The sequence below is a fragment of the Colletotrichum scovillei genome (assembly GCF_011075155.1).
Source record: "Colletotrichum scovillei strain TJNH1 chromosome Unknown Contig00001, whole genome shotgun sequence".
Taxonomy (NCBI): domain Eukaryota; kingdom Fungi; phylum Ascomycota; class Sordariomycetes; order Glomerellales; family Glomerellaceae; genus Colletotrichum; species Colletotrichum scovillei.
In genome coordinates, this window is record NW_023336259.1 from 4,227,064 (window position 1) to 4,249,527 (window position 22,464).

At 51.3% G+C, this 22,464-nt stretch overlaps 6 protein-coding genes across 6 annotated transcripts; 5 read left to right on the top strand and 1 right to left on the bottom strand.

Moving 5' to 3' along the window:
• Nucleotides 1–241: 241 nt before the first annotated feature.
• On the top strand, nt 242–1,646 carry HER10_EVM0009044 (uncharacterized protein). Its single transcript, XM_035478546.1, has one exon. The coding sequence runs from the start codon at nt 672–674 to the stop codon at nt 1,455–1,457; it is 786 nt and encodes a 261-aa protein (XP_035338711.1). The 5' UTR covers nt 242–671; the 3' UTR covers nt 1,458–1,646.
• Nucleotides 1,647–2,031: 385 nt separating this feature from the next.
• Nucleotides 2,032–3,838, bottom strand: HER10_EVM0002033 (isotrichodermin C-15 hydroxylase; the record flags this gene model as incomplete). Its single annotated transcript, XM_035471762.1, has 4 exons — nt 2,032–2,391; nt 2,496–2,784; nt 2,848–3,395; nt 3,452–3,838. The coding sequence occupies 4 exons, from the start codon at nt 3,836–3,838 to the stop codon at nt 2,032–2,034; spliced, it is 1,584 nt and encodes a 527-aa protein (XP_035338044.1).
• A 1,318-nt stretch (nt 3,839–5,156) lies between these two features.
• HER10_EVM0001100 (zinc-binding dehydrogenase) lies at nt 5,157–6,164 on the top strand (the record flags this gene model as incomplete). Its single annotated transcript, XM_035470860.1, has 1 exon — nt 5,157–6,164. The coding sequence occupies one exon, from the start codon at nt 5,157–5,159 to the stop codon at nt 6,162–6,164; it is 1,008 nt and encodes a 335-aa protein (XP_035337953.1).
• A 567-nt stretch (nt 6,165–6,731) lies between these two features.
• On the top strand, nt 6,732–8,041 carry HER10_EVM0006695 (uncharacterized protein; the record flags this gene model as incomplete). The annotated part of the gene is made up of 5 exons (XM_035476274.1): nt 6,732–6,854; nt 6,918–6,940; nt 6,993–7,109; nt 7,214–7,770; nt 7,839–8,041. The coding sequence occupies 5 exons, from the start codon at nt 6,732–6,734 to the stop codon at nt 8,039–8,041; spliced, it is 1,023 nt and encodes a 340-aa protein (XP_035338478.1).
• A 733-nt stretch (nt 8,042–8,774) lies between these two features.
• Nucleotides 8,775–12,133, top strand: HER10_EVM0005522 (acyltransferase). The gene is made up of 4 exons (XM_035482984.1): nt 8,775–9,763; nt 9,832–10,075; nt 10,143–10,591; nt 10,659–12,133. The coding sequence occupies exons 1-4, from the start codon at nt 9,507–9,509 to the stop codon at nt 11,017–11,019; spliced, it is 1,311 nt and encodes a 436-aa protein (XP_035338357.1). The 5' UTR covers nt 8,775–9,506; the 3' UTR covers nt 11,020–12,133.
• Nucleotides 12,134–21,487: 9,354 nt separating this feature from the next.
• On the top strand, nt 21,488–22,303 carry HER10_EVM0006985 (uncharacterized protein; the record flags this gene model as incomplete). The annotated part of the gene is made up of 1 exon (XM_035476553.1): nt 21,488–22,303. The coding sequence occupies one exon, from the start codon at nt 21,488–21,490 to the stop codon at nt 22,301–22,303; it is 816 nt and encodes a 271-aa protein (XP_035338515.1).
• Nucleotides 22,304–22,464: the final 161 nt, after the last annotated feature.

Genomic DNA, 22,464 nt, shown 5'->3' on the forward strand with positions numbered 1-22,464 from the left:
TGGACAGCCCCAACGGCCGAATCACCACAGAGACAGTTGTCCAGCCATCCTTTTCGAACGTTCAGGCCCCTGCCTCTGGAATAGTGATCCCACCCCGATAGGCATGCTTACCACCTTGCTCTCTGCCCATGTTTGCTGCTTTGAGTCGGAGAGTCCCTTGACGAGTCCCGTATCCGAACTTTCTTTCCTCGCTTCTCATGCCAAGGGTGGCAGGCATGGCGTGCAGAAGAATCACCTGCAGGCCTTTTTTCTTTCCTGCGGGATACGGTGAGCGAATGCCGTGTTCCTGGCGTTCCTGCGCAATCATGAGACTAGCAACGTCTTGCGTCCTGGGCTGCCGACGTGGGTTATTGTCCTCTTGCGAAGCTGCATGTTTTAAATAGAATACCGCATTTTTATCGGCCGGCTTGCTATCCGTAGTTGATGCTGAGAGGGGAGAGGTAGGCTTGGTTTGCTACGTGTATATACAAAGCCTTCCGGTTCCCCCGCGAGCGATCGTCGCACACAGATTTTGAAGCGGTCAAGAATTTGCGCACTCATCCCACTTATTCTCGTCCGTCCACACAGTCGTTTTCATGGACGCACCACGCTCGCTCTAATAACTAGAATATTAATTCTGTCACTCGCTATATCGCAACGGCGTACCGTCGTATTAACAACCAGCACACAACATGATTATCCCTCTACTCAATACGAGATCCGGCGCAAAGACCGACTCCGATCCCGTAGCTGCCGACTTCACCGCCGGACCGACCACCGGCGGCGGCCCCAGCCGACAAACTCTCATCATCGTCTCCACAATCCTCGGCTCCGCGTTTCTCATTGTCATCGCCATTGCAGTTTACTGCACGATAACTCGTCGCCGTCGCAAGAGGGAATTCGCAGAAGAGTACAAAAATGCTTGTCTACGCGACCCAGATCTCACGTGGGAAGAGTACACTCGGCGAACAAAACTCACGCAATCACGCATTATGCTGGCCGAGGAGGAGTTGAGGGACACGATCATCCGCAAGTCGCTACAGAATAGGTCATCTGTCACCGTCACACCCGTCGCCGGCTTCACCGCCGCCACCCCGGACACACCCACCGAGCCCGTCTCACCACCCGCCAGGACACGATCTAGGACGTGGCATGGCCGAAGCAGATCCAAAACGAGTATCGACGCGGAGGAAGGCGAAGGGTTGCTCATGTCACTTCGAGGCGACTGGACCGAGCACGAAGCGCGCGTGGAGAGGACGTGGCAGCTTCTTCACAAGAAGTACCCTACGAGGCGGGTGACGCTACCGGTGGAAGAGGAGTCTGGCGGTCCGATACGGCCGCCTACAATCCGGTTGAAGACGCCACCATTGCTTTCGCATCCCATGTTCCGGGGTTGGAATGTGGAGAACACCGTGAAGCACTCGAGTTTACCGACTTTACCGACAGAGTTGGAGAAGATGAGGCCTGCACAGATTTGACGGAGTAATGTATCAGGAGTAATGTTCATGTCTATAATGTCTATGACGTATTAACGAATAATGGAATTGGCCCGGAGTTGGTCCAGGGCGGCGTCAGGTCACGGTATATATGGAGGGTCTAGGTGACTGAGATATCAACAGAATTAGGCCGTAGACTACAAGATTTGAGATCTTGTAAATCAATCGCAACATTTATGAAACGGTCTGTGAAAACGAAGCGATTCAAAGGATGTATTATACCAAATACCGGTCATCGAATCGACAATCATTATCAAGTGCAATTGCACAAAAGCAACAAACCGATGCTAGGAATTGAAACACCATTGATGGCCTAGTGGTAAGAATCACAAACACTATCACCAGTCAAAAGACAAGCCTGATCATAGTCCGGGCTCTGTATGAGGACTGTTGCCGTACGAAGGCGTCAGTAACAGAATCCTGATACCCCTGACTTCGGCAAAGACGATTGAAAATCAGCAGAGAGTTCGAGAAAATTGTATTCGTATTTTCAATCACAGTTGTCGTCGCTAAAGCTCGAGCTAGCGTACTAGAGGACTTCCGTCGATGACTCCAATCACATTTGAGCTCTGGCACTAGCAGTGACCACCAGAGGTCCTGCCAGATCACTCACCCCCACGCTGATCAGTTCTGGCAAGACCCCGTGAAAGCTCCCATTCGCAGCAAGTCCTCTCTCCATAGGATCAGCTAGCTGAAAGTCAAACTCGCGCAGCAAGGTGCTGGTCAGCTTGTAGATGTTGGATTGTGCCAACGTCTTGCCAAGACACTGGCGACCACCTAGGCCGAAATGCATGAGATAACGGGCGCGCGCAGCTGTTTCTGGTCGGTCCCATCTTGACGGGTCGAAGACGCCGTGGTCGTCGCCCCAAACTTGCGGATTGTGATGGAATGCGTGGTTGCATACTGCCACGGATGTCTATGACTCACAATATTAGCTCGATGAATTCACCACTGTGAGTAGCTCGTCAGGCAGAGTGAGTTTCCGTAGGCAAAGTCTAAAGAACATTAGTGCGATCCTACCCCTTGTTTGATGTGACGGCCCGCGACCATGATTCCTTCGGGAGCTGTCACACGTCTTGCCAGCGGCATTGTGAAGACAGGGGTTATACGATAGTTCTCCTTGACACATGTCCGAAGGAATGGTAGTGAGCTTTCTACTTCTGTGATTGAATAGGCATCTTTCCCGTTGTCTAGGGAAGTCAGGTTCTCGTCCACTTCCTGCACGCACTTGCTAAGTGCCTCTGGGTTGTGTAGTAAGTTCCAAAAGAGAAGCGTCGTGGTTGCGCTAGTCGTGTGCGTTCCAGCAATGCTATGAGATGGAGTCAGCATGAGCCGTTTGTGTAACCTCCCGCGTGCTTGTAGTTGCACCTACATCATCCCGAATGCCTCGGCCTCCAGATCAACTCTTGCAATCTTCTCTCCTGTGTCGGGATGTCGAGCCAAGATGAGACTTGTCAAAATGTCTTTCCTCTGCACCTTACCCTTGTTCTCGTCCTCTTCAACCTCCGCCAGTCGTCTCTGGACACACTCAGCCGCTAGCCCTGAACACTTGGCCCGTCCCGCGAACAAATTCTGTAGGCCGGCGCTAGGTACTCTTGGTAGCCATTGTTTGAGAGTTTGTGTCATAGCCGGCCACGCTCCTAAAGTCGAGCCTAGAAGAGTATGCGGGATGACGGGCGGTACACGAGACTCGTCACCAGAGGCCTGGACCCCAAAGGAGCGACTGAAGGCTAGTTCGCCTAACACGTCAATGGTGTAGAAGTGCAGGAGCTTCTTGAGATCAAAAGCCTCTCCGGACTTTGCGAATCGTGTTATCTTATCACGCAGGATCTTGATGTTCTGGTCCAAGTACTCCTCCATCCCCTTCACGCTGGTGATGGAGAAGCTGTGTGACATGTGGCGTCGCCTGATTGAGTGTAGCTAAGTACACATCAGTACCAAGTTTGTCGATTGTGTAGAGGCAAAATCAGCCGTACCTCTGTAGATCTCATGCCAAAGATATTTGGGGTCTTGGAGCCGAATGCATCGTAGTACTCCGTCTTTGGCATCCGCTGGCCACCCTTTTGATACACCAGGGGGACGACCTCTTCGGCAGTGATGCTCAACTTGTCTGGTCCATATCTCACGAACTCGCCGTAAGTTTCGTGAAGCTCAGTCAAGTTGTACGGCTGCTTCAAAGACAGGAACTGATTGACCTGCCACAGATCGGTGACAGATGCCCAGAATGGGCCTGGATAGCCAGCTAAGGGGTGGAGGAATCTCTGATAGACAACATAGATCACGGCGCTAGTTACCGCGAGACCCAAAAGGAATCCTGAAAAGGTAATCTGGACATAGTCCGAATCAAGTATGAAGGATCTCATCGTGTACTTAGCGTGCCCAATCGTGATCTTGTAATTTGCAATGAAAGTGATAGCAAACGGGTGTGAGAAAGTGGTGCTTATGATGTAGCTCCGGCCCCGCGTTGACGGAGGATAAATATCGTCCGAACCGCATCTGCCGAACTCTCCCCGCACCAATATTCCCGATCAATCCGAAACTCGCGGAGGGAGAGAACTTACTGAAAGCCTTGCGATTGAGTGCGTTCAATGTCGGGGTAGCTCAATGAGGGGGAGGCAAGGATAGTGCTTCAAAGATCAGCCACAGACCCATGCTTCGCTGGTTCTGCTCAACGTGTAAAAGAGGCGGCTTTTCCTTGCTAGCTGAGTATTGTCAACTAAAGCAGTGTTTGGTATACAATTAATCCATTCGTAAGGTGAGACTATGGAGATTTCCAACACCTTGCACGCTAATATCTGTTAGTGATGTGGTTGTCGTTGAGCTCAGCTCTCAATATCCACATTTGACCAATGTTGAACGTTAAGTTGAGCAAGCATTGAACAGCGTTTCGACCACAAGAGGAAAAGGATAAACTTCCCACCCCAGATCAACCCCAATAACTCAGTGAGACTCATTCCATCATACGACTGCATATTGGCCTTGAGTTGAAAGTGAAGCTCTCAAAATTCCAAAAATGAAGCCGACCTACGTAGGGATCGAACCTACAATCTTCACAGTATGACTAGGGAGCCGAAATGTGACGCGATGCCATTTCGCCAGCAGGCCTGGTCGATGGAATTTTTGGCTGAAACAAGCGCTGATGTACCCCATTCAGGTGATGAGCTTGGACCAGTCCAGTCCCCGGATCTCTGAAAAGAGCTGCATGTAAGTGGGTTAGGGGGCAGCTGGGGCTTTATAGCTGTAATTTATTCATGTAAGTTACGATGATGCAGCAGCAGCTCTGAGAGAAGGAAAAGAACTATTGTTTGAGCTGATCATCTCCTTGGGGTATCGGCGAAGGATCGAGATCTACACCGGCAGTGCGCATGCGGGTGTAAGACAAATCATGCGGTCCGCTCCGTGTGCCGACGGACACCCGCTGACTGCCGCTGTTCGGTTGGTGCTGAAGCCTGCCGGCATGCCGTTGTCTCCGTCGAGCATCGCAGAACACGAGACTGGTGTTCGTCTATGTGCATCCGAGTTTAGCAATGCCATGTTGATAAGTAAAGTAGGCCCCGGGTCTCTTTACATGTCTTGAAAGGCTCCCACTATTCTCTTTCTCTTGGCTCAGGCGTGTGTCTCTTCAACTTCAGTTTCTAATCTCGTCAAATCCTCACCACCATCTCTTTTCTAACCGCCACAATGACGAGCATCCGCAAAGTCATCATCTCCCAGTACGGCGACGTCGACGTCATCAAAGTCGTCACAGATGTCTGCCCTCCACCGCCCCCCGGCGAAATCCAAATCGCCACGGAATACTCAGGCTTCTCCGGCGCAGACGTCAACATGCGTAAGGGCATCTACCCCTTCATGAAGAAAGCGCCCCTCACACCAGGCTACTGCCTCGTCGGCACCGTCCGGGCTCTCGGCGAGGGATCCAAGAACTTCCAAATAGGCGACGTCGTCGCCGTCCTGACCAAATACGACTCCGAGGCGGAGCTCGTCAACCAGCCGGAGAAGTACTGCATCCGCGTGCCCGACGGCGTGGATCACCGCCAGGCGACGGCGCTCATCTGCGACTGGAACACCGCGTACGCCATGGTCATGCACTCGGCGAGGGTGTCCAAGGGCCAGCGGGTGTTCGTGCACGGGATGAGCGGCGCCGTGGGGTTCGCGCTCATGAAGCTTGCGCAGCTGCAGGGCGCAACGGTCTACGGTACCGCAAGCCAGCGGAACCACATTGACGTCCGGCGCGAGGGCGGTATCCCGTTCGTATACAGCGACAAGAACTGGATGAAGGAGATGAACGCCCTGGGCGGCGCGCATGCCGTGTTTGACCCGCTTGGGTTTGAGAGCTTTGACGAGAGCTACTCCATCCTCGCGGAGGACGGCACGCTGGTTGGGTTCGGGAATAACAAGGCTTCGCTGAACGAGGGCGCGCCTCCACGGAATCCGACGGGTGCGCTGTTGAAGTTGTTTGCGAGGAACTTGAACTTGTTGACCAAGAGGAGCACGACCTTCTACGCGTTGAACAGGGACTCTGCGACGTATGTGCCTAATGTCACGGCGTTGTTGGACATGTTGAGAACGGGGACGATTACGGTGCCGATCAAGTGCGTTTGGGACATGGAGGATATTCAGACTGCGCATCGGCAGTGGGGTGGTGGGAGCGGTGTTGGATCCTTGTTGATCAAGGTGGCCAAGAACTAGTGCCTGGCGAGAGGCTGCCAGGAGATCTTTTTCTTTGTTCATGGCTCAGAGTGCATTTTTGATATTGAGGAGTTTGGGTAGAATCTATAGCCGTAGTGCGTCAATGACCTCGTTCTTATTCAAGTTGTATTTACAATTATCAGAGATCCGTAGGAACAATCGGATGGAATGAATACTTCGGTACTATGAACGCCATTATCAAGCTTCTGAGAATGGAAATATTCGCCTCCATTCGCAACCTTCCGTTGGGAGAAAGTTTCGGCGCACCCACGTAGTGCCCGGCCCTCCACTATCCGGCTTTCGGCCCCGCCATCTTGGTTTACGTTCGACTGATGTCGCAATTCAAAACAGTCAAGATAGGTAGGATCCGATAGAGCCGATTTGGATTTATAATACAAGATCTGATATTTGTAGAAGGAACCTGAAGGGGAAAACTAGAGTAAACATTGAAGGTCTGAAATCAGCATCTTCAAGTCAACTGATTCTAGGGAAGAACTTCCGAGGTCTACCAGATTGCAGCCGATGTATTACAACATCCGCATAGCTTACTCTAACCCCCAAGTTACGATGTCCAGGAACAAGGCTGCTTGGCTAACACGTGCAAAGACCTGCCCATTCAAGGTCGACGATGCCCCATTCCCGACTGCCGGGCCCGGTGAGGTTGTCATCAAAAATGTCGTGACTGCTCTGGTAAGCAATACGTCTCACTTGTTCTAACGCTACTGAGGATCTCTCTCTAATACCTAGTGATAGAATCCTGCAGAATGGAAGATTCAGTAGGTGACCCATACGAATCCAGTTGGGATGATTTCGACTGACATGGCTCAGAGATATGGGCATCATCGTGCAGAATTATCCCACCATTCTTGGGGCAGATGCAGCGGGCTTCATCGAAGAGGTCGGCGACGGCGTGACACACCTCAAGAGAGGACAGCGGGTCATAGGGTGCGCCATCGTCCCCTATCCATAAATGCAGTGCCCCCAGCGAGACTGACCTACCTAAGTCATTTGGTTTGTTTCCAGTCAATCTTGACTAACACCACGGATAGGTACTGTACCGGGCTAGGCAAACAGAACCACGAATTTGGAACGTTTCAGTTCTACAGTAAAGCCGACGCGAACCTCGTCTCTCCAATCCCAGATGACATGAGCTTTGAAAGCGCCTCAGTCCTACCTCTCGCCATCGCAACAGCCGCAGTAGGACTCTATAAGAAGCAGCACCTCGGCCTACCGCTGCCATCTCTCAACCCTCGCCGAACGGGCAAGACGATCCTCATATGGGGCGGTGCATCGTCCGTAGGAGGCACCGCAGTGCAGCTGGCCGTCGCATCAGGGCTCAGGGTCGTCGCCACGGCTTCACAGCGCAACTTTGACAAGGTGTTGGAGCTGGGCGCCGAGGTGGTTCTGGATTACCACTCTGATACTCTTGTCCACGACGCGCTGAAGGCGTTGTCTGGAGCGGATCTTGTCGGTGTGTACGATGCGATCTCGGGCCCAGAGTCGTTGAAGCCCATTGGTTCCATCTTGGATCAAATTGGTCGGCGGAGGGTCACTGTTGTGTTACCGACGGAGGGCGACTATGGGAAGAACGTGGAGATTAGCATGAGTAAGTCGACTCCCAATCAAGATAGACGATACCCAGAGCCATCATGACGAATGCTGATGTTCTCGCAGTGACTGCCTATCAGATAACACAGGATCCAGAGGAAGTGCAGAATCCAGTCTGGAGTGATTTTGTTCCTGGTGCTCTTAGGAATGGCCAGCTGAAGCCGAAGCCGGATGCAGAGGTCATTGGCAAGGGACTCGAGTCGATCCAAGCTGGACTTGATGTGTTGAAGCAGGGCGTATCTGCTAAGAAGTTGGTTATCCAGCTCTGAGACTTACTCACATGCAAAAGTAGTTACTTGCTTGTTCTTGGTTTCCTCGTCTGCATGAAGAGCTTCGGCGGCCACAGGCAGCTTCATGCAACATGCAATTGAGTTGATCTCATCTTTCTCCCGTGAAACATGAAGGTTCGCACTAGTGCAAAGGCATGAAGGTTCAGAGGAAAGAAATATCTATTCCTTTGATTTTACGGTTTCACATGTGAATAGGCAAGCAACGCAAAAGAAGAATCGGTTGGTGCTCCGTTTTGCTCCTGTCATTTTTAAGAGCAGACCTTGATGACTTGCCTCATCGCGCTCACCTTGATTGCCGCCCTCGGTGAGGATCAGGTGAGAAGGTGTGTCAGATGGGAATAGCGACGGCGGGATTGGCTCGGTTGACGCCGATCTTGGAGACAAGCAATGAGGATAAGTGGAGACGGAACGGAGGGACGGACTTCGGGGTGGGAGATGATCCATGTCATCAGTACATGGCACGTGCCTGCACCAGATGCAGCCAATTGCGGAGGGGGAGCCGTGCGTGCTTGCCCCGCCATGGAGCCATTCCGCATGTCGCAGCTGCAGCAGGCAGGCAGCTCCCACTTTGGTGCTTTCCCATGCTGACAGTCAGGTTTCCAGGTGCAGGCGCACTTTCTCCGAAGCAGCCGGCACACCGCACACCGTCAGACGATGACATACCACAGCAGTACGTACCGTGAACCCCTCCATCCTCCAGATTCGGCCCAAAATCAAGGCCAAGGACCGTGAGCTGGCTGCGCTCGGCCGATGCTGCAGACTCAACCCAGACACCAGACCAGACCAGAACAGACAAGACACCGGACCATGTCTCTACCGCAACTCTGAGTCTGTAGGTTCCTTCTCTGCTGTTCGTTGCGTTACCTCATGCCCTCCTCCACTTGGAACAGGGAACATACTCCTTTAGCGCCTCACCAAGCCTGTTCGGATAGCTTCAAAGGCAACACTCTGCCGCCCAACTACCGCCTCATACCCACGTACGCGACCTTACCTTGTCCGACCTAACTATCTGACCATCCTTACCCCGACCTAACTCTGCTGGCCGAACCACAGGTTGACACCTTCAACCGCGATGACGCCGTATGCATAGCAGCTTCAGACTCCTACAAGGCACCCAAGCTCACCTAACCCGTCCGACGAACATCAACACTCCTACTCTCGACTTTTTCTTCCAGCCTACACTCTAACGAACTTCGAGCGTTTCTCCGTTGCCCCGCCCTCTCGGTGGCCCTGATCGACCGTCTCCTCCCCCGACCCTCCGACCCCGCCGCGCCAGGCATCACCCTGGCTGTCGACTGTCCAGCTGCTCGTCTCACATGCTAGGTCGCACGCGACGTCACGGCCAACTCTCTCACCACCGCGCAACGAAGGCCTCGTCCTTAATAAGCCCTAAAGCGATATCCCATACGTTTCGGGTGGTCTCCATCCTTCCGACGCCATCCTCATGCCTCTTGAATCTCCCCTTCAAGGCTACGACCGAACAAATAATCCCATAACCGCCATCATGGCGACCGATGTCCACAAAACCGATGCCAAAGGCGATGCGAAAAGCGATACCAAGGTTCCTGCGCCAGCTCCCAACGCGGGCTTGGTCAGGAAACCGAGCGATCCTCATCCGGCTGGTCGCGTCAAGCACAGCTTAGTAGTGCAGGTCCTTCGGGGCTTCTCATTTGGCGTTTACTTTGCTGCTTGTTGCCTTGCGTACGTTCCCCCCAGAGCTGCTTCGTCAACTTTTGCGACAGCGTTGTACTGACATGTTCCGCGCGCAGCATCATTACGACCCAACTTTTGGGCGTTCCACTATACTGGGCGAATCGCGACATGTTCTACTCCTACATGGCGCTCACGAAGCAGTCCTTTGGCCTAACTATCACCGCCATGACACATATTTGGAGCAGTACTACCATCAGGATAAGCGGCGATGCGTCGATGAACGGGCAGATCCAGAAGACGGCGGACGGAAGGGTCCAATTCAACTTCCCAGAGCGCGTGGTGCTCATCGCGAACCATCAGGTACGATGCACCTTGTCTTTACGACATTTGTGACATGGAATATGGGGATACTGACGGTGCTGGGCAGATCTACACCGATTGGCTCTACCTATGGTGGGTGGCCTACGCGAACTCCCCGAGCATGCATGGCCACATCTACATCATTCTCAAGGAATCGCTCAAGTACATCCCCGGTGTCGGCGCCGGCATGATGTTCTACGGCTTCATCTTCATGTCGCGCAAGATGTCGACCGACCAGCCGCGACTCGCGCACCGACTTCAGAAGCTGAAGAAGCAACATATTGGCGCCAACGGGAACAAGTATCTCGATCCCATGTGGCTCCTACTCTTCCCCGAGGGTACGAACTTGTCCACCAATGGTCGCAGGAAATCGGCGGCTTGGGCCAAGAAGAACGACCTCAAGGATCCCGAGCACGTGCTGCTGCCCCGGAGCACAGGTACCTTCTTCTGCTTGAACGAGCTGAAAGGTTCGCTCGACTACGTTTACGACTGCACAGTCGCATACGAAGGAGTTCCGTAAGTGAAGTCTTCTCCACACATTCGTTTGCGACATTGTATGCGACACGCACTAACAGCATTTCAGCCGCGGCAAGTTTGGCGACCAGTTCTTCACTCTCACTAGCACCTACTTCCAAGGTCGGCCCCCCAAGTCGGTCAACTTCCACTGGCGTCGATTCCGCCTAGCCGATATCCCTCTGGATGACGCCAAAGTTTTTGACACCTGGCTGCGCGAGCGGTGGTACGAGAAGGACGCCATCATGGAAGAGTACCTGTCCACGGGACGCTTCCCCGCAAGCCAGGACCTAAAGGGTGGCTTCGTCGAGACGGAGGTCCGCCTGAAGAGCTGGATCGAACTCGGGCAGATCTTTGTTGTACTCGGCATTGCCGGCCTCGTTTTGCGCATTGTCGCCAATTCCATCACTAGATTCGCTTCGGTTCTTTAGAGCAGAAGGGCATGGCTACCTCGAAGACCTAAAAAATCAGTCCGTGTTTGGGGCTATTTTCGGTTCATTGGCGATTGGTTACAGGTACATTAGCTACGGCAAGGTTAAGATCAGAAATGCTGTGAGTTACGGTAGCGATTGAACTTTGGGACATGGGAGCTTCGGCTTGAGTTTGATGGCGTCCTTGGAGTATCTGGCGTTGGGCTATTCAGATTACCTCTTTGCAACGAGATACAGACTACAGTGTATCATCTACATCAGCGTTTGCCCTGATTGTGATCGTTGTCCCTTTCCATTCATGTCTTTGGTCAACTTGAAGGACTGATCAGGAGGGCGGACTTACGCCAGGGCAGATATCCTAGCTTTTGATTAGACGTGTTCAGGTCTGTCTGGTCGCTCACTCTACCGAAGGTGACGCGGTAGGCCATATCGGTTGCCGCACTGATGGCGCTACAGGGCACAGTCATGCCCGGTCTACATCTTTCCCTTCAACAGTCACGATGGGAGCGGTTATCTTTGCATCTTTCGCCGTAGAAAGTCGACGGGGCAGGAGTCTTGTGGTCGGGTCGGTCTAACGATGGATTCGAGTGCTATTTGTTGATACTTTGCAGTGGGTTTGAGAAGCTCGAGAGCTCGCGGGTACGAAGAGGCTCCATCTTAAAGCTGGACTAGGCGCGCTCGGTCTATCATAGTAGGGTCTTGTTCAGTTGGATTCAAGGTGCCAGGACACGAAGATCATGGATCGGACCGTGACGACCTTCTTGTTTAATGTTGTATGGGTGGCACGCGAGGATGACGAGATAGGGGGTTGGGAATCCTCGGAAATCCACGTTTCGACAATAGGCTATTACTCGCTTTCGATATGCCAAAGGTAGAGTACATAGTACCTAGATGATCAGAGTTTTCAGTGACTATTGGAGTAGAGTGTCTGAGCGCGAAGCAATGCGTCTCTATAGGTCTCTGGTGAGTTCATAATGTAGCCGCGCTATAGGTCGGGAATTTCGAAGCTGATGAACTGGAGGACTGTGACCTGCTGGTGCATGCTACGTGTATTCCAGACGGAAGCAAGGTCTATCCAGTGAATTCATGCCTTTAGCAGTCAACTTAACAGCCCGAATGTTACCTAGGACAGTGGAAGGTGCGCTCTGTAGCTTGAAGTAGTGGGAGCTGTAAAGGGGGCCTGATTAGGCCTGCCTGCATATCACTCACTTGTAAATCTGTTTCGAGGGCAAAGGTGGAAATGCCTTTCAATCGGGCGAAAGACGAAAATCCCATGTTGCTCATAATTGGTACCTACCATCCTGATCTTCAGCGTGGTTCTGCTCAAGTAGCTAGGCAGTTGCTGGTTGAAGTACACTCGAAGAAGTTTCTGGAGGATACCATGCCAGCGAACACTCACCTTACTTCAACGAGTACACCTAAGAGCTTCCATGTACTAGTCTCGTCAGCTTTGCAGCTGATCAGTGATCCTAGATGATCATGGGTGATAGGTTCGTTGAGCTGACGGCCCAACAAGTGTCAGGGATCTCGATGCTACTCAGGCTCCACGGAGAGACTTGAGGCATAAGCCTAATGCCCTACTACGGCTGTAACCATGCCGCTTGGACGCTGAGTCCTGGACACTGGGTCATCTCTTGCGGAGGGAATTGCATACTGTAGTCTCACGCCCACACTGTCCCGCGTCGGCATGTGGGCAACGGCGGCAAGAATCCCCCTGGCCTGAATGGAAGCATCTTCCGACCTGGTGGTATTCACGGACAAGGTCCGTTACTACAACAATTCTCCGACTCACAATTTGGATTTTCTTATATGTCAGGACCGGATTCCAGAAATTGCAGGCTTGACCTCACAGGGTCCGGCTGCTCAAGACCAAACAAACAATAGCAGGCTGGGCTCTTGATCTCAGTTGGCAGTTCTGCTGGTTGTTACCTCTGCCCACCATCGTGTTAATCCTTCGCAGGGAGTGTGAAGTGCCTAGGCTTCATACACCTACCTCGCCCGCGTAAGCACGCACATTCAACATGACGCTCCCGTGCCGTCAAAGTCGGTCTGCCCTCGTGGGCGGTAATGAAAGGGCTGCATGACTCGACGTTCTCGGTGAGATCTTGCCGATCTGGGAAGTATTTTAACGAGAGCCTGTGGGCTTTTGACATGGGGCAACTACCGGGAGGGGCTTTGAGTCTGAATGAAGATAGCAGATCATAGACTGGTGGAGAAGCCGGATATGAGCCGTCACTCATGATGCGGACAGTGGATGCATATGGCTGGAGGCACGTGGACTCGAGCGGGGATTGTAAGGTGACCTCTTGTGATCGCGGCAGGCAATTGAAGTCTCTATGATTTCCATATCATTTACACTGTTAATTCGCATCGTTTCCCCAAGAATAATGTTGTCAATCGCTCCACTTCCTGTTTCCCACGCTGTAAAGTATAGTCCCCCGTTCTCAAGGAACCCTGCGACTTAGGGTAGGTCGAACATGACGCGAGGCCTGTGTCCTGGTAACTCTTGCCAGCCTCTTCCTGTCCGTCATGTTTCATCATTTCTTGCCCGTCTCTCGTGTTGCATCGTTTTGTGAACTGAGGGGAGATGACTGAGAATTCGACCGTCTTGGCCGACGGCTGCCGCTGTGTTGGGCTGTCTTCAGTCTTTTATACTCGGCGACTATCCTGATGAAAGTTTGCTGCGGTATTGAAATGTCCTCCTCCAGTTCGATGACGATATTTTGGCCGTCTTGAAACATGTAGACCCCTGGGCGTTCGCGAAGCTCCTGTTTGACTGCTGGGTATAGGCGGCTTAGCGCATTCTCCTCGTCTTCGGTCAGTCTTCGATACTCGCGTTGAGTGTTGCTCATGTTTCCGTGGTTCCGTGATTGGACAGAGGGCGGTTGTCTGGACTTCAGATCGAAGTGGTGGGCTCTTTTGTGAAATGGCATTTGCATCCACTGAAATGCCGTGTACTTTCAGCTTCATTTATTCATTTCCTGGCCCTGAACTGAAAATCTCCCTCTTGATAGATGGCGGCTCAATGTGATGTTCTCGCGAGTCAACTTGCGAACGGGCACTTTTCAGCTCTCGAGCAATATTGAAGATTGCAAATCAGCAGCATTCCTCCTTCAGCGAATGCCAGTAAAGGATGAGAGTTCAGACAAAACCGGTGAACAAGCGTCAGAACTTACGGTCAATCCGCCGGGCGATGCTGGTCCGAGACCCTGTCAGTGGCTTGCAAGGGCGGCCAGCCATCCCATGCTCCTGAGGCGCTCTGAGGCACGGCCAGTTGGGCAGAATTAATACCCGCCCAACAGGGCGTCCACAAGACCCTTGCTAGGGTACTTTCGGATGTTAAAGTGCTTCGATTGGCAACCGGTGGGAGAAGAATGATCTTCGTGGCGCGCATCTCGGTGAGCTCCCTGGCCTGCTCGTGGTTCTATCCGCGCCCGTCATTTGTCCCACGGCTTATGCTCAGTTCTATCCAACGCGGATTGATACCTAGTAATAACAGGAATTGACCTGGGTATATCCGGTGGCGAACCTTACCGAATCATGATAGTTCCGACTTCAAGTTGTCTCGTGTCATGTTGCTGGGGATCTGGTCCTACCGTGCTACTTCAGCCTTCGCCCTATCCTGGGATTCAGGCATGGGTCGAGATCCAGCTGCTTACACGCAGGTAGGCTACGAGAGTCCGGAATGGTTCTAGTGATTCCTCCAATCGGGGCAAATTTCATGGCTGGGTTCGAAGTTTCTAGTGAATTTCTATCGTAGTAATTACAAACCTCCAGCTGAGCCATCCCTATTGCCGGTCTTCATCCGTGCATGTCGTTGCCGTACACCACGAAGGCACGTTCCAGTCTGGAAATTCGTCGGCAACTTCCCTTATTGCAGCCCCAATCAGCTCCTGAAGATCTCTGCAATAATTCTCAGTCTCTCGAAACACGGACACAGCTTTACTGCGCACAAACACAATTCCCTTCAGCCCTGGCATACGCCGTGGAAGTTGACGAATGGTACGCGTAACCAGTTCAGAGACCGAGCCCCTGTCGAGCCCGTTTCCGAAAACGGAATCGTCGATGGCCAAGTAGCGGACGTCCATCAGGTCTGACGCATCGCACAAAGACATGGCTGTAAAGTACTGTGCGGATGCCGCCATGAAACCTTTTAGTGGACCAAAGTGTAAGACGTCGACCTCGGGGTTGAAGTAAATCTTTGGTACTCCAGCTATTCCGAATTTCAAGTTACCATAGAATCGTATGGCCTCTTGTCTTGATTCGTGGCAAGCGTGTAAGATGGCCGGGACTTTTGCTGGAGAAGTTCCCCAGGTTGAATGGGATGTGTCGCATCGAATCGAAACTGTTCGGGTAGTTGGTAGGCTTAAAAACCATACCCTCATTCGAAGTTTGGTCGGGAGCCTGGGGAATGGATGCTTGGTGTTGTAAGTCTGTGAATTCAAAGATCCCGGGGGTCGTGTAGTAGGCAAAGTGTGCACTTGACTTACAAACACCATATCTGCCACACTGTGATGATCTTCGGCCATTCCTGTTAATGCCGGTTGTGTACCGGAGGGAGTCATGTTACTCTTGTGGAATGCAAGTAATGAAGGGCACGCTCATCATGGCCAAGAGTTGGAATGCTGTCATGTACCTTATTACAGACATCTTCAATGCACACATTACCGCGATATTGGGAACCGATCCTCGCAAATCTGTTGATGTTTTATCTCATCTTGAGAAACACCTTTAGCCAAAGCTTGAGTCGTGTGATCGCAGCCCTACGGCGAGCTGAGTCTGTCTTGCGAAGGGATTACGAGCTTCGTCGATAACACGGCTCGGTAGTTGTTCCAGGAATATTGAATCTTGATTTGCCTGTCAAGCTGAAGCTAGCATCGAGATGAAATACAAGAAAAAGAAAGGAGACACAAAAATCAATTTCTGAGAGGACCAGTTACAGAAACAACTGGGCAAATCACCGTTCTGGGCCGCCGTGTCAAATCCACCGGTAGGAGATGACTTGCAGTTTCACCCCAACCAACGGTCTATTGATCGTGACTACAATCATAAATCATATTGCACTTCATGCAAAATCGCTTACTCGGAGCCACGATTGGGCTGCGATGAGGCACTTATCCTTAAGAGTGTCTAGGGCCCTTGATTCTGGACGGTGGGTATCACCGTATTACAATAGCAGCCAACCTGTCCGAACGGATCGGACTTCGAATCCAAGTCAGAGAAGAGGCCTCATAATACCAGCGACAGAAACAGACACCCAGTCTAACATGCCATTGGGCAGCGTGGCCGGGGTCAGTAAGACCCGCACTTTTGCGCTCAGGCAAAAGTAGCAAATAGCAAACCGACATTCCTTCGGGTCTGTCCAAATCAAGACGGCGGCAGAACGGCAGAGAAGTTACAGGGACATTAAGTGATAATCACCCCATTTCTGTCACCTGTCAGAATATAAGCCGTAACGGGCTGAACTCTACGTAGCACCACGTACATGGGTCCATCTTGTGGCGTTGAATCGGTCAGCTAGAACCCTCTATCCTGGGCATTAGATTGGAAGGCGTCTCCGGGTCCCGACCGCCTGGTCAAAGGATCCATGGACGATCTGCCTAGCTTGGGCTTACAAACCTTGATTTTAGCCCTCGAGCAGAAATTCGTGGATTTTGCCCGGTGATCAAGGAGGGTGCTGTTGGAAGTGGCGTGGTTTTCCTCATGTAGGAAAGGTTGGTTTCAAATCAGCCCGGCAGGTGAAGTTCTTAGGAGCTCTACATATGCCTGAACGCCCATTTCAACGCTCGGGTTCTTGAAAAAAAGGGAAAACAACACTATTAGGCACGAGGTGGCTGGCTAAAGAACCCCTAAAATATTGCAACGATTCAGAGTAGTGCCAGCCACACCGTCACAAAACGTCATTTCTTGGGCAATGTCAGCCCACAGTCTTGTCTAACACATCTATTTCAAATTGTCTATTGACTGGCAGTGCCCCCTGTGTGTATAGTCAAAAGTAGGCGCGGGATAAAGATCGGAAGAACAATCGCAGCAACGCAAGAAGTTTAAGGGCTGGGCACAATATCGGAGAAGCATCCCTCGTCGCGTCAGAATGGTTTCGGTACCTACCTTGCTTAGAGGAGCAAGTCGCGTATGTAGTTTCGTGAAGCTTGGGCGCATCGTGCCATCTACACCCGACAGATCCCGACCTAGCCGACTTATGCTATCAAATGATGCATATCATAGTGGATGTAGCTTGACGGGAAATTTTCGTCACGAGTCGTGCAGAGATCCACCGCCTCTTGACGGATATGTAGTCGGATTCAACGGATAACAGATTACTGGGCAATTTCCAGGAGCATATAACATAGAGCAATCTCCATCTGCCACTTCCAACATTATTAAGACTGACGGAACTCATTTGCTTATCGGCTGACTTGAAGTCAAATTCGGACCAAATTCCGCTGCGAGTCCAGGGCGCGTGGGACACGAGGGGCTGGCAGGTTGGTCTACACTTCTCCACAGGCGGAACATGGGTTAGGATTGGAGATAGCACCCCCAGTCTCTTGTCAAAGGTTTGACTTGCCCAACGTGGCAAAACTTTTCAGAATATTCCACAAGTAGAAACAGGCGTGAGCTTGGCGTGGCCGCTACGGTATTCACGCCCAAGGCGTTCAGACTTGCGACCACAGCAACACCAGGCAGTAAGCCCGTACCGATTATCCCTCAACCATCCGTACGCTCAGGGAATCATCCTCGCCAAGAAGACCTGGATCAAAGTCCGAGCATGTTTTCGTTTATGTGCAGAGTAGTGAAGATCAGAGAACGAGCTCGGACATGCGTACCAGTTGCTAGATATAACTCGAGCCTTATTTTGACTGATATTCTCATGAGTAGAGACAGCGCAGTTCGCCATGGATGGGTCTGACTCTCGCGCCATTCCAGTCGGGGACCATCGCGGCCGATTGAACTTCTTTCCAGCCCAATTCCCGGGCTTGAACTGTTGATCAGTGCCTCGGTTTCCGCTCGTCATAGAAAGTTGTGAATGAAATAACTGTCGCTCTACAGTTCTTTCGACACAATACGCAATTCACCACTTTCCTACTGCGGCCTCACGCATACGAGCCTAGCATGGTTGAAAAACTCGCAACCGGGAAGAAGCCCGGGAGCCACTTTGCTCATGTCCACACCAAGGACTCGGTGTAGTGTGTCTCGTAGAAGTCGCAGATAAAGAATGATGCCAATGTCACGAAAAGCTTCGAGGATATAAGCCATAACCGCTCCGATCATCCTCGCCAATGAGGGCAAAGCCATCTGAAAATCGTTCTTAATCATATTGGCCGAATTTTCGAAGCTCAACCAAGAAGTCTGCACGACTGTACAACACACCACATCGCCTTTACACATCCGCCATGGATCGCTATCCGTGTATTAACAGATACAAGTACACCGTCAACTGCCCGTCTTGGGTCTGGGTATATCGTACTCGTTGCGAAAACTGCGTTCTGGTAAGTAATCTACTCCAGACAGCGAGGAATCACGGAAAAGTCTTGACATCGAGTAGCACGATCTCTAGGAACATCGAAGCCCAGTATTTGGTCATGGGGGAAAAGGTCATATGCGGAACAGGCGGTAGCAAAGATCACCCAGGAGTAATACGCGCCGCTTGGCTGATTAAAATGCCAAAAACTACAGACATTAAACCATGGTATCCAACAATAAAGCCTATATCTACATACGTATGGACGAAACTTGTGTACCTTCAGCCGGAGCCTTGAGCATACAAGTGCGCAATGAGCGCTTCCAAGGAGCTAAGGAGCTATGCGTATGCAAGAACCAAGGCACGACTTGACCATACTCCACTGCTGCCTTGCTGCCGCCGCTGATCCGTCTTAAAGGAGTTCTTCCCGTGGAACCGATGAGATACTCGATGTAGCACCGTGCATTAGTCAGTACCTTCAGTCAAGGCTAGACGTATTTTGCCAGCCGCAAGATGGACTTCTACCGGGCCAGACCCTCCGGCAGAGGGTCCAGGAGCAAGGGTATACGCCTCCTCCGCTCATGTAGCCCGTAGAGAAGGCTCAGAGCGAGGTTGAAAACCTTGACATAGGGGGCCTTTACAAGGGGTTAGCAAGCGCACCGCATGGATGTAACGTGGCCATGTGGGTTAGGCCCAGCCGAGCCGTCTCCGTCCCCTGTCTGCATGTCTTGTGATTATTGCTCAACGCTTTGACTCGCGATAAAACGCTTTGCATGTATATCGATGTTTCTCAACAAGTTTGACGACAGCCTGATTAACGCACAAAGCCTTGCTATTCGTCATTGTCTGTGATCGGCACGATTGTCGTAGCTCGCGTTCGGAACGACGTAGACTTGAGAGTTATGCCCCCTTTGGGAAGTCCACAGAGATTTCCTGAAAGCCATCTTCTGAATATGAAGACATTCAGAATTTGCAAGATGCCAGCCTCAAATTGAAACTTTGACCCAAGATGCAAATGGATTCCTAGCAAATGGTCTGAGGGACTTCTTCCCCATGAGTGTACTTGAGACTAAAGAAGACTGATGAAGATTGAATCTAGGGGCCAGAGTTCGAGCAGATAAAGCAGTAATCATGTTTCTGTAAGTACGTACGTTCTGCGGTCTGGGCCTTCGGGCTTCCGACAACCAGGACGGTTGTCAAGCTTACTTGGCGTACCTTATGCTAGTCAACATATCAAGATTATGAAGCACTCAACCTTCCTTTCGTAAGTTTGTTCCAGACTTTGCAATCTCTAACTTCACTGCTACCTATTGAAGGTCTAGATTCTTGCTAGATTTCCGAGCCTTAGTTAGGGGGGTGCTGCCATTCACGTCGAACGGTTTTGCACACTGTGTCCACATACCAAATCTCGTGTATCAACACCCACCCACATTCTTCAAGCCTCCCACACACCATCTTGATATCCACCACCCACCACCTTCACGAACACACATCTTTCTCGTGCACACAAACATGCGCCTTGCTCGCCTCCGTACATACCTCTTCTCGCACATACGCCTTGTTCGCGGATACACACATCTTCGAGGAATTTGACTCGCTCTAGGTCTGCACACCCTCCTGATGTACATAGGCTTTGTTTGCGGGCACACGCCTAGTTCGAATGGGTTCATATCCTCCATGTGAAATTACCTGAGCTGTATGAAGTGACTCCATGACAAAGATTCGGTTAACTGTGAATACATACTCTGTTCGCGGCCATCTCGAGAACGAAATTGCTTCGCCCAGACGTTGTAGGTAGGCAGTGACGAAGAATCGCTTGCGATACTTAAACCATGTTGATTCCAGATGTTCTTGCCGATGGAAATAGAGTCAATTTCAACCGATAACACTTGAAAATCTTCCGAAATCGAACAGTTCCGAACGAAACATTTTACTCAAAGTACCTTACTACCGGCCCATCAACATGGCAGTAACCCAATTGCGCACGTGTAATCCCAGTTTCGACAAATATCCCTGCATGAATAAGTACAAGCCGGGTGTTGACTGTGGAGCGATGGTATGGGTCTACAATTCAAGATGCGAAGACTGCGTCCTAGTGAGTACTTTTCATTTGCAGATAAAATCCTTCAAAAAAGACGAGGTGACAGATTCCTAACACCAAATACATCAGTACAATCGATAAAAGCTTCATGAGCTTGTTAATCGTGTGGACAGCAATATTATCATTCGGCTTTAGAGATCACAATGATGATGAGTTGCGGATTATGAAGGTGATGAGAATGGGTTATTAGCGGTCGGTTCCTCGGTGCAACGTTCAAGGACGCTTAATCGGCCTTTATTGCCTGTCTCTACCGTCTATCAGATAGATGCAGAAAACCACTTAAGAAAAAAAAAAGCATTTCTTACAAGGGAGGCTGCCAGGAATTGATGGGTAAAACGCCATGCTCACCACAATCTCGTTTTAACCGTGCAATCAGTTGGCCCTGTTCATAGTCGTCTGCAAGTAATGCGCGCCACATAGGTCGTGTGAATGACTACATCTGCCTTGAAAATAGGGTCGCCATTTGATCAAATCTCACTCATATCTGTACCGACCTTCAACCGTTGACTTGAGGACCGAAACCTGATGTGACCTCCAAACGAAACGAATAATGTATGTTCACCAGAACCGCCAGTCCGGACGAACTTACAGTAGCATTGGTAGCTCTAGGTTGCCTGAATTACGTGCCGGAAGTTTTGGTATAGGTGAGGTGGTTGGGTCACTCACCTAGGTTGCACGACAGGGTGGCGCCAAAGCTGAACAGGAATCTTTGTTGGCAGCATGGATTAAGATGCTTCAGTGTGTGACCAGTACGGCAAGTTTTCGTACTGTGACAATGGCACGTTGCTCTGTTGGCTCTATGCAAGGCTGACGAAGTGCCTACTTCCAACACTCTCACTTTGCATCAATCTCTTCCTTCCTCCTCCATACCAAACTGTTCAGCGCTTAGCCTTGTCAACCTCTCAAAAATGCTACAACCGAAACCTGCCGAGAGCAGCCAGATGGGGCATGTGAGGCCTACGATAACATCACTTCAAGACCTCACTCTTATCGAAGCCTGGGACAATGATGCGAATGCGCCAAAATATGTCACCTTCTATCACATAACGGACGAAGCGGAACTATGGTTTGGTCAAAGCTTCAAGAACAAGCGAGAGATATCTCTCGAAGAATATCGACATGCACTGGAACTCGTACCCGATGAAGAGATCTATCCCGAAATCCCATCTGGCGCCAAGCTCACCATCGCGCCAGACAATATCGATGATCCAGTGTTTGTCAAACGCCCCGGTCTTAACTGCTACGAGTCGATGAAGGGAACGCCCTACGTGTGGAGATCCGTCCTCGATGAGACCTTAATCATGGAAAAGGTCTCCAAGAATCCACATCCGTATATCATCAAGTACTATGGCTGCCGAACCGCACGCGGCCGCATCACGTCTCTCGTCCTCAAGTCGTACGACTGCACGCTCACCCAGTTTGCCCGGCAGCCAGGTTTCAAAGACCTCGACAAGGAGAAGTTTCTGGACGGCCTGGAGTCAGCAGTGGCCTATGTGCACTCGTTGGGCCTGGCACATAACGACATCAATCCGGACAACATTATGATGGGAGAGGATGGCATGCCCGTTCTCATTGACTTTGGGTCTTGTGCTCCGTACGGGCAAAACCTCCAGTCCTTGGGCACTGATGGTTGGTATGAGGAGGTATTCTTCACGTCAGAGAAGTCACACGATGATTTCGCCATGAAGAAAATGAGAAGTTGGATACAGGATCCGCCAGTATGATGGGAGAAGTCCGTAGCGAAATTCGATGCAGGTTTTCCGGCATTGCTGGTGCTTAAAATGGACCTCCGCGGAATCCGAGAACCACAGGGGTTGAAAGGGAGGCGGATTAGGGAGGATCTTGTCTCCGTTACGTCGCGATGCTACACGTTGTGCTGCTCAGA

Coding starts and splice junctions, on each gene's coding strand:
- HER10_EVM0009044 (XM_035478546.1), top strand. CDS start 672: ATGATTATCCCTCTACTCAATACGAGATCCGGCGCAAAGACCGACTCC.
- HER10_EVM0005522 (XM_035482984.1), top strand. CDS start 9,507: ATGCCTCTTGAATCTCCCCTTCAAGGCTACGACCGAACAAATAATCCC. Junction 9,764..9,831: donor TTTGCTGCTTGTTGCCTTGC/GTACGTTCCCCC, acceptor TTCCGCGCGCAG/CATCATTACGACCCAACTTT. Junction 10,076..10,142: donor TGCTCATCGCGAACCATCAG/GTACGATGCACC, acceptor GGTGCTGGGCAG/ATCTACACCGATTGGCTCTA.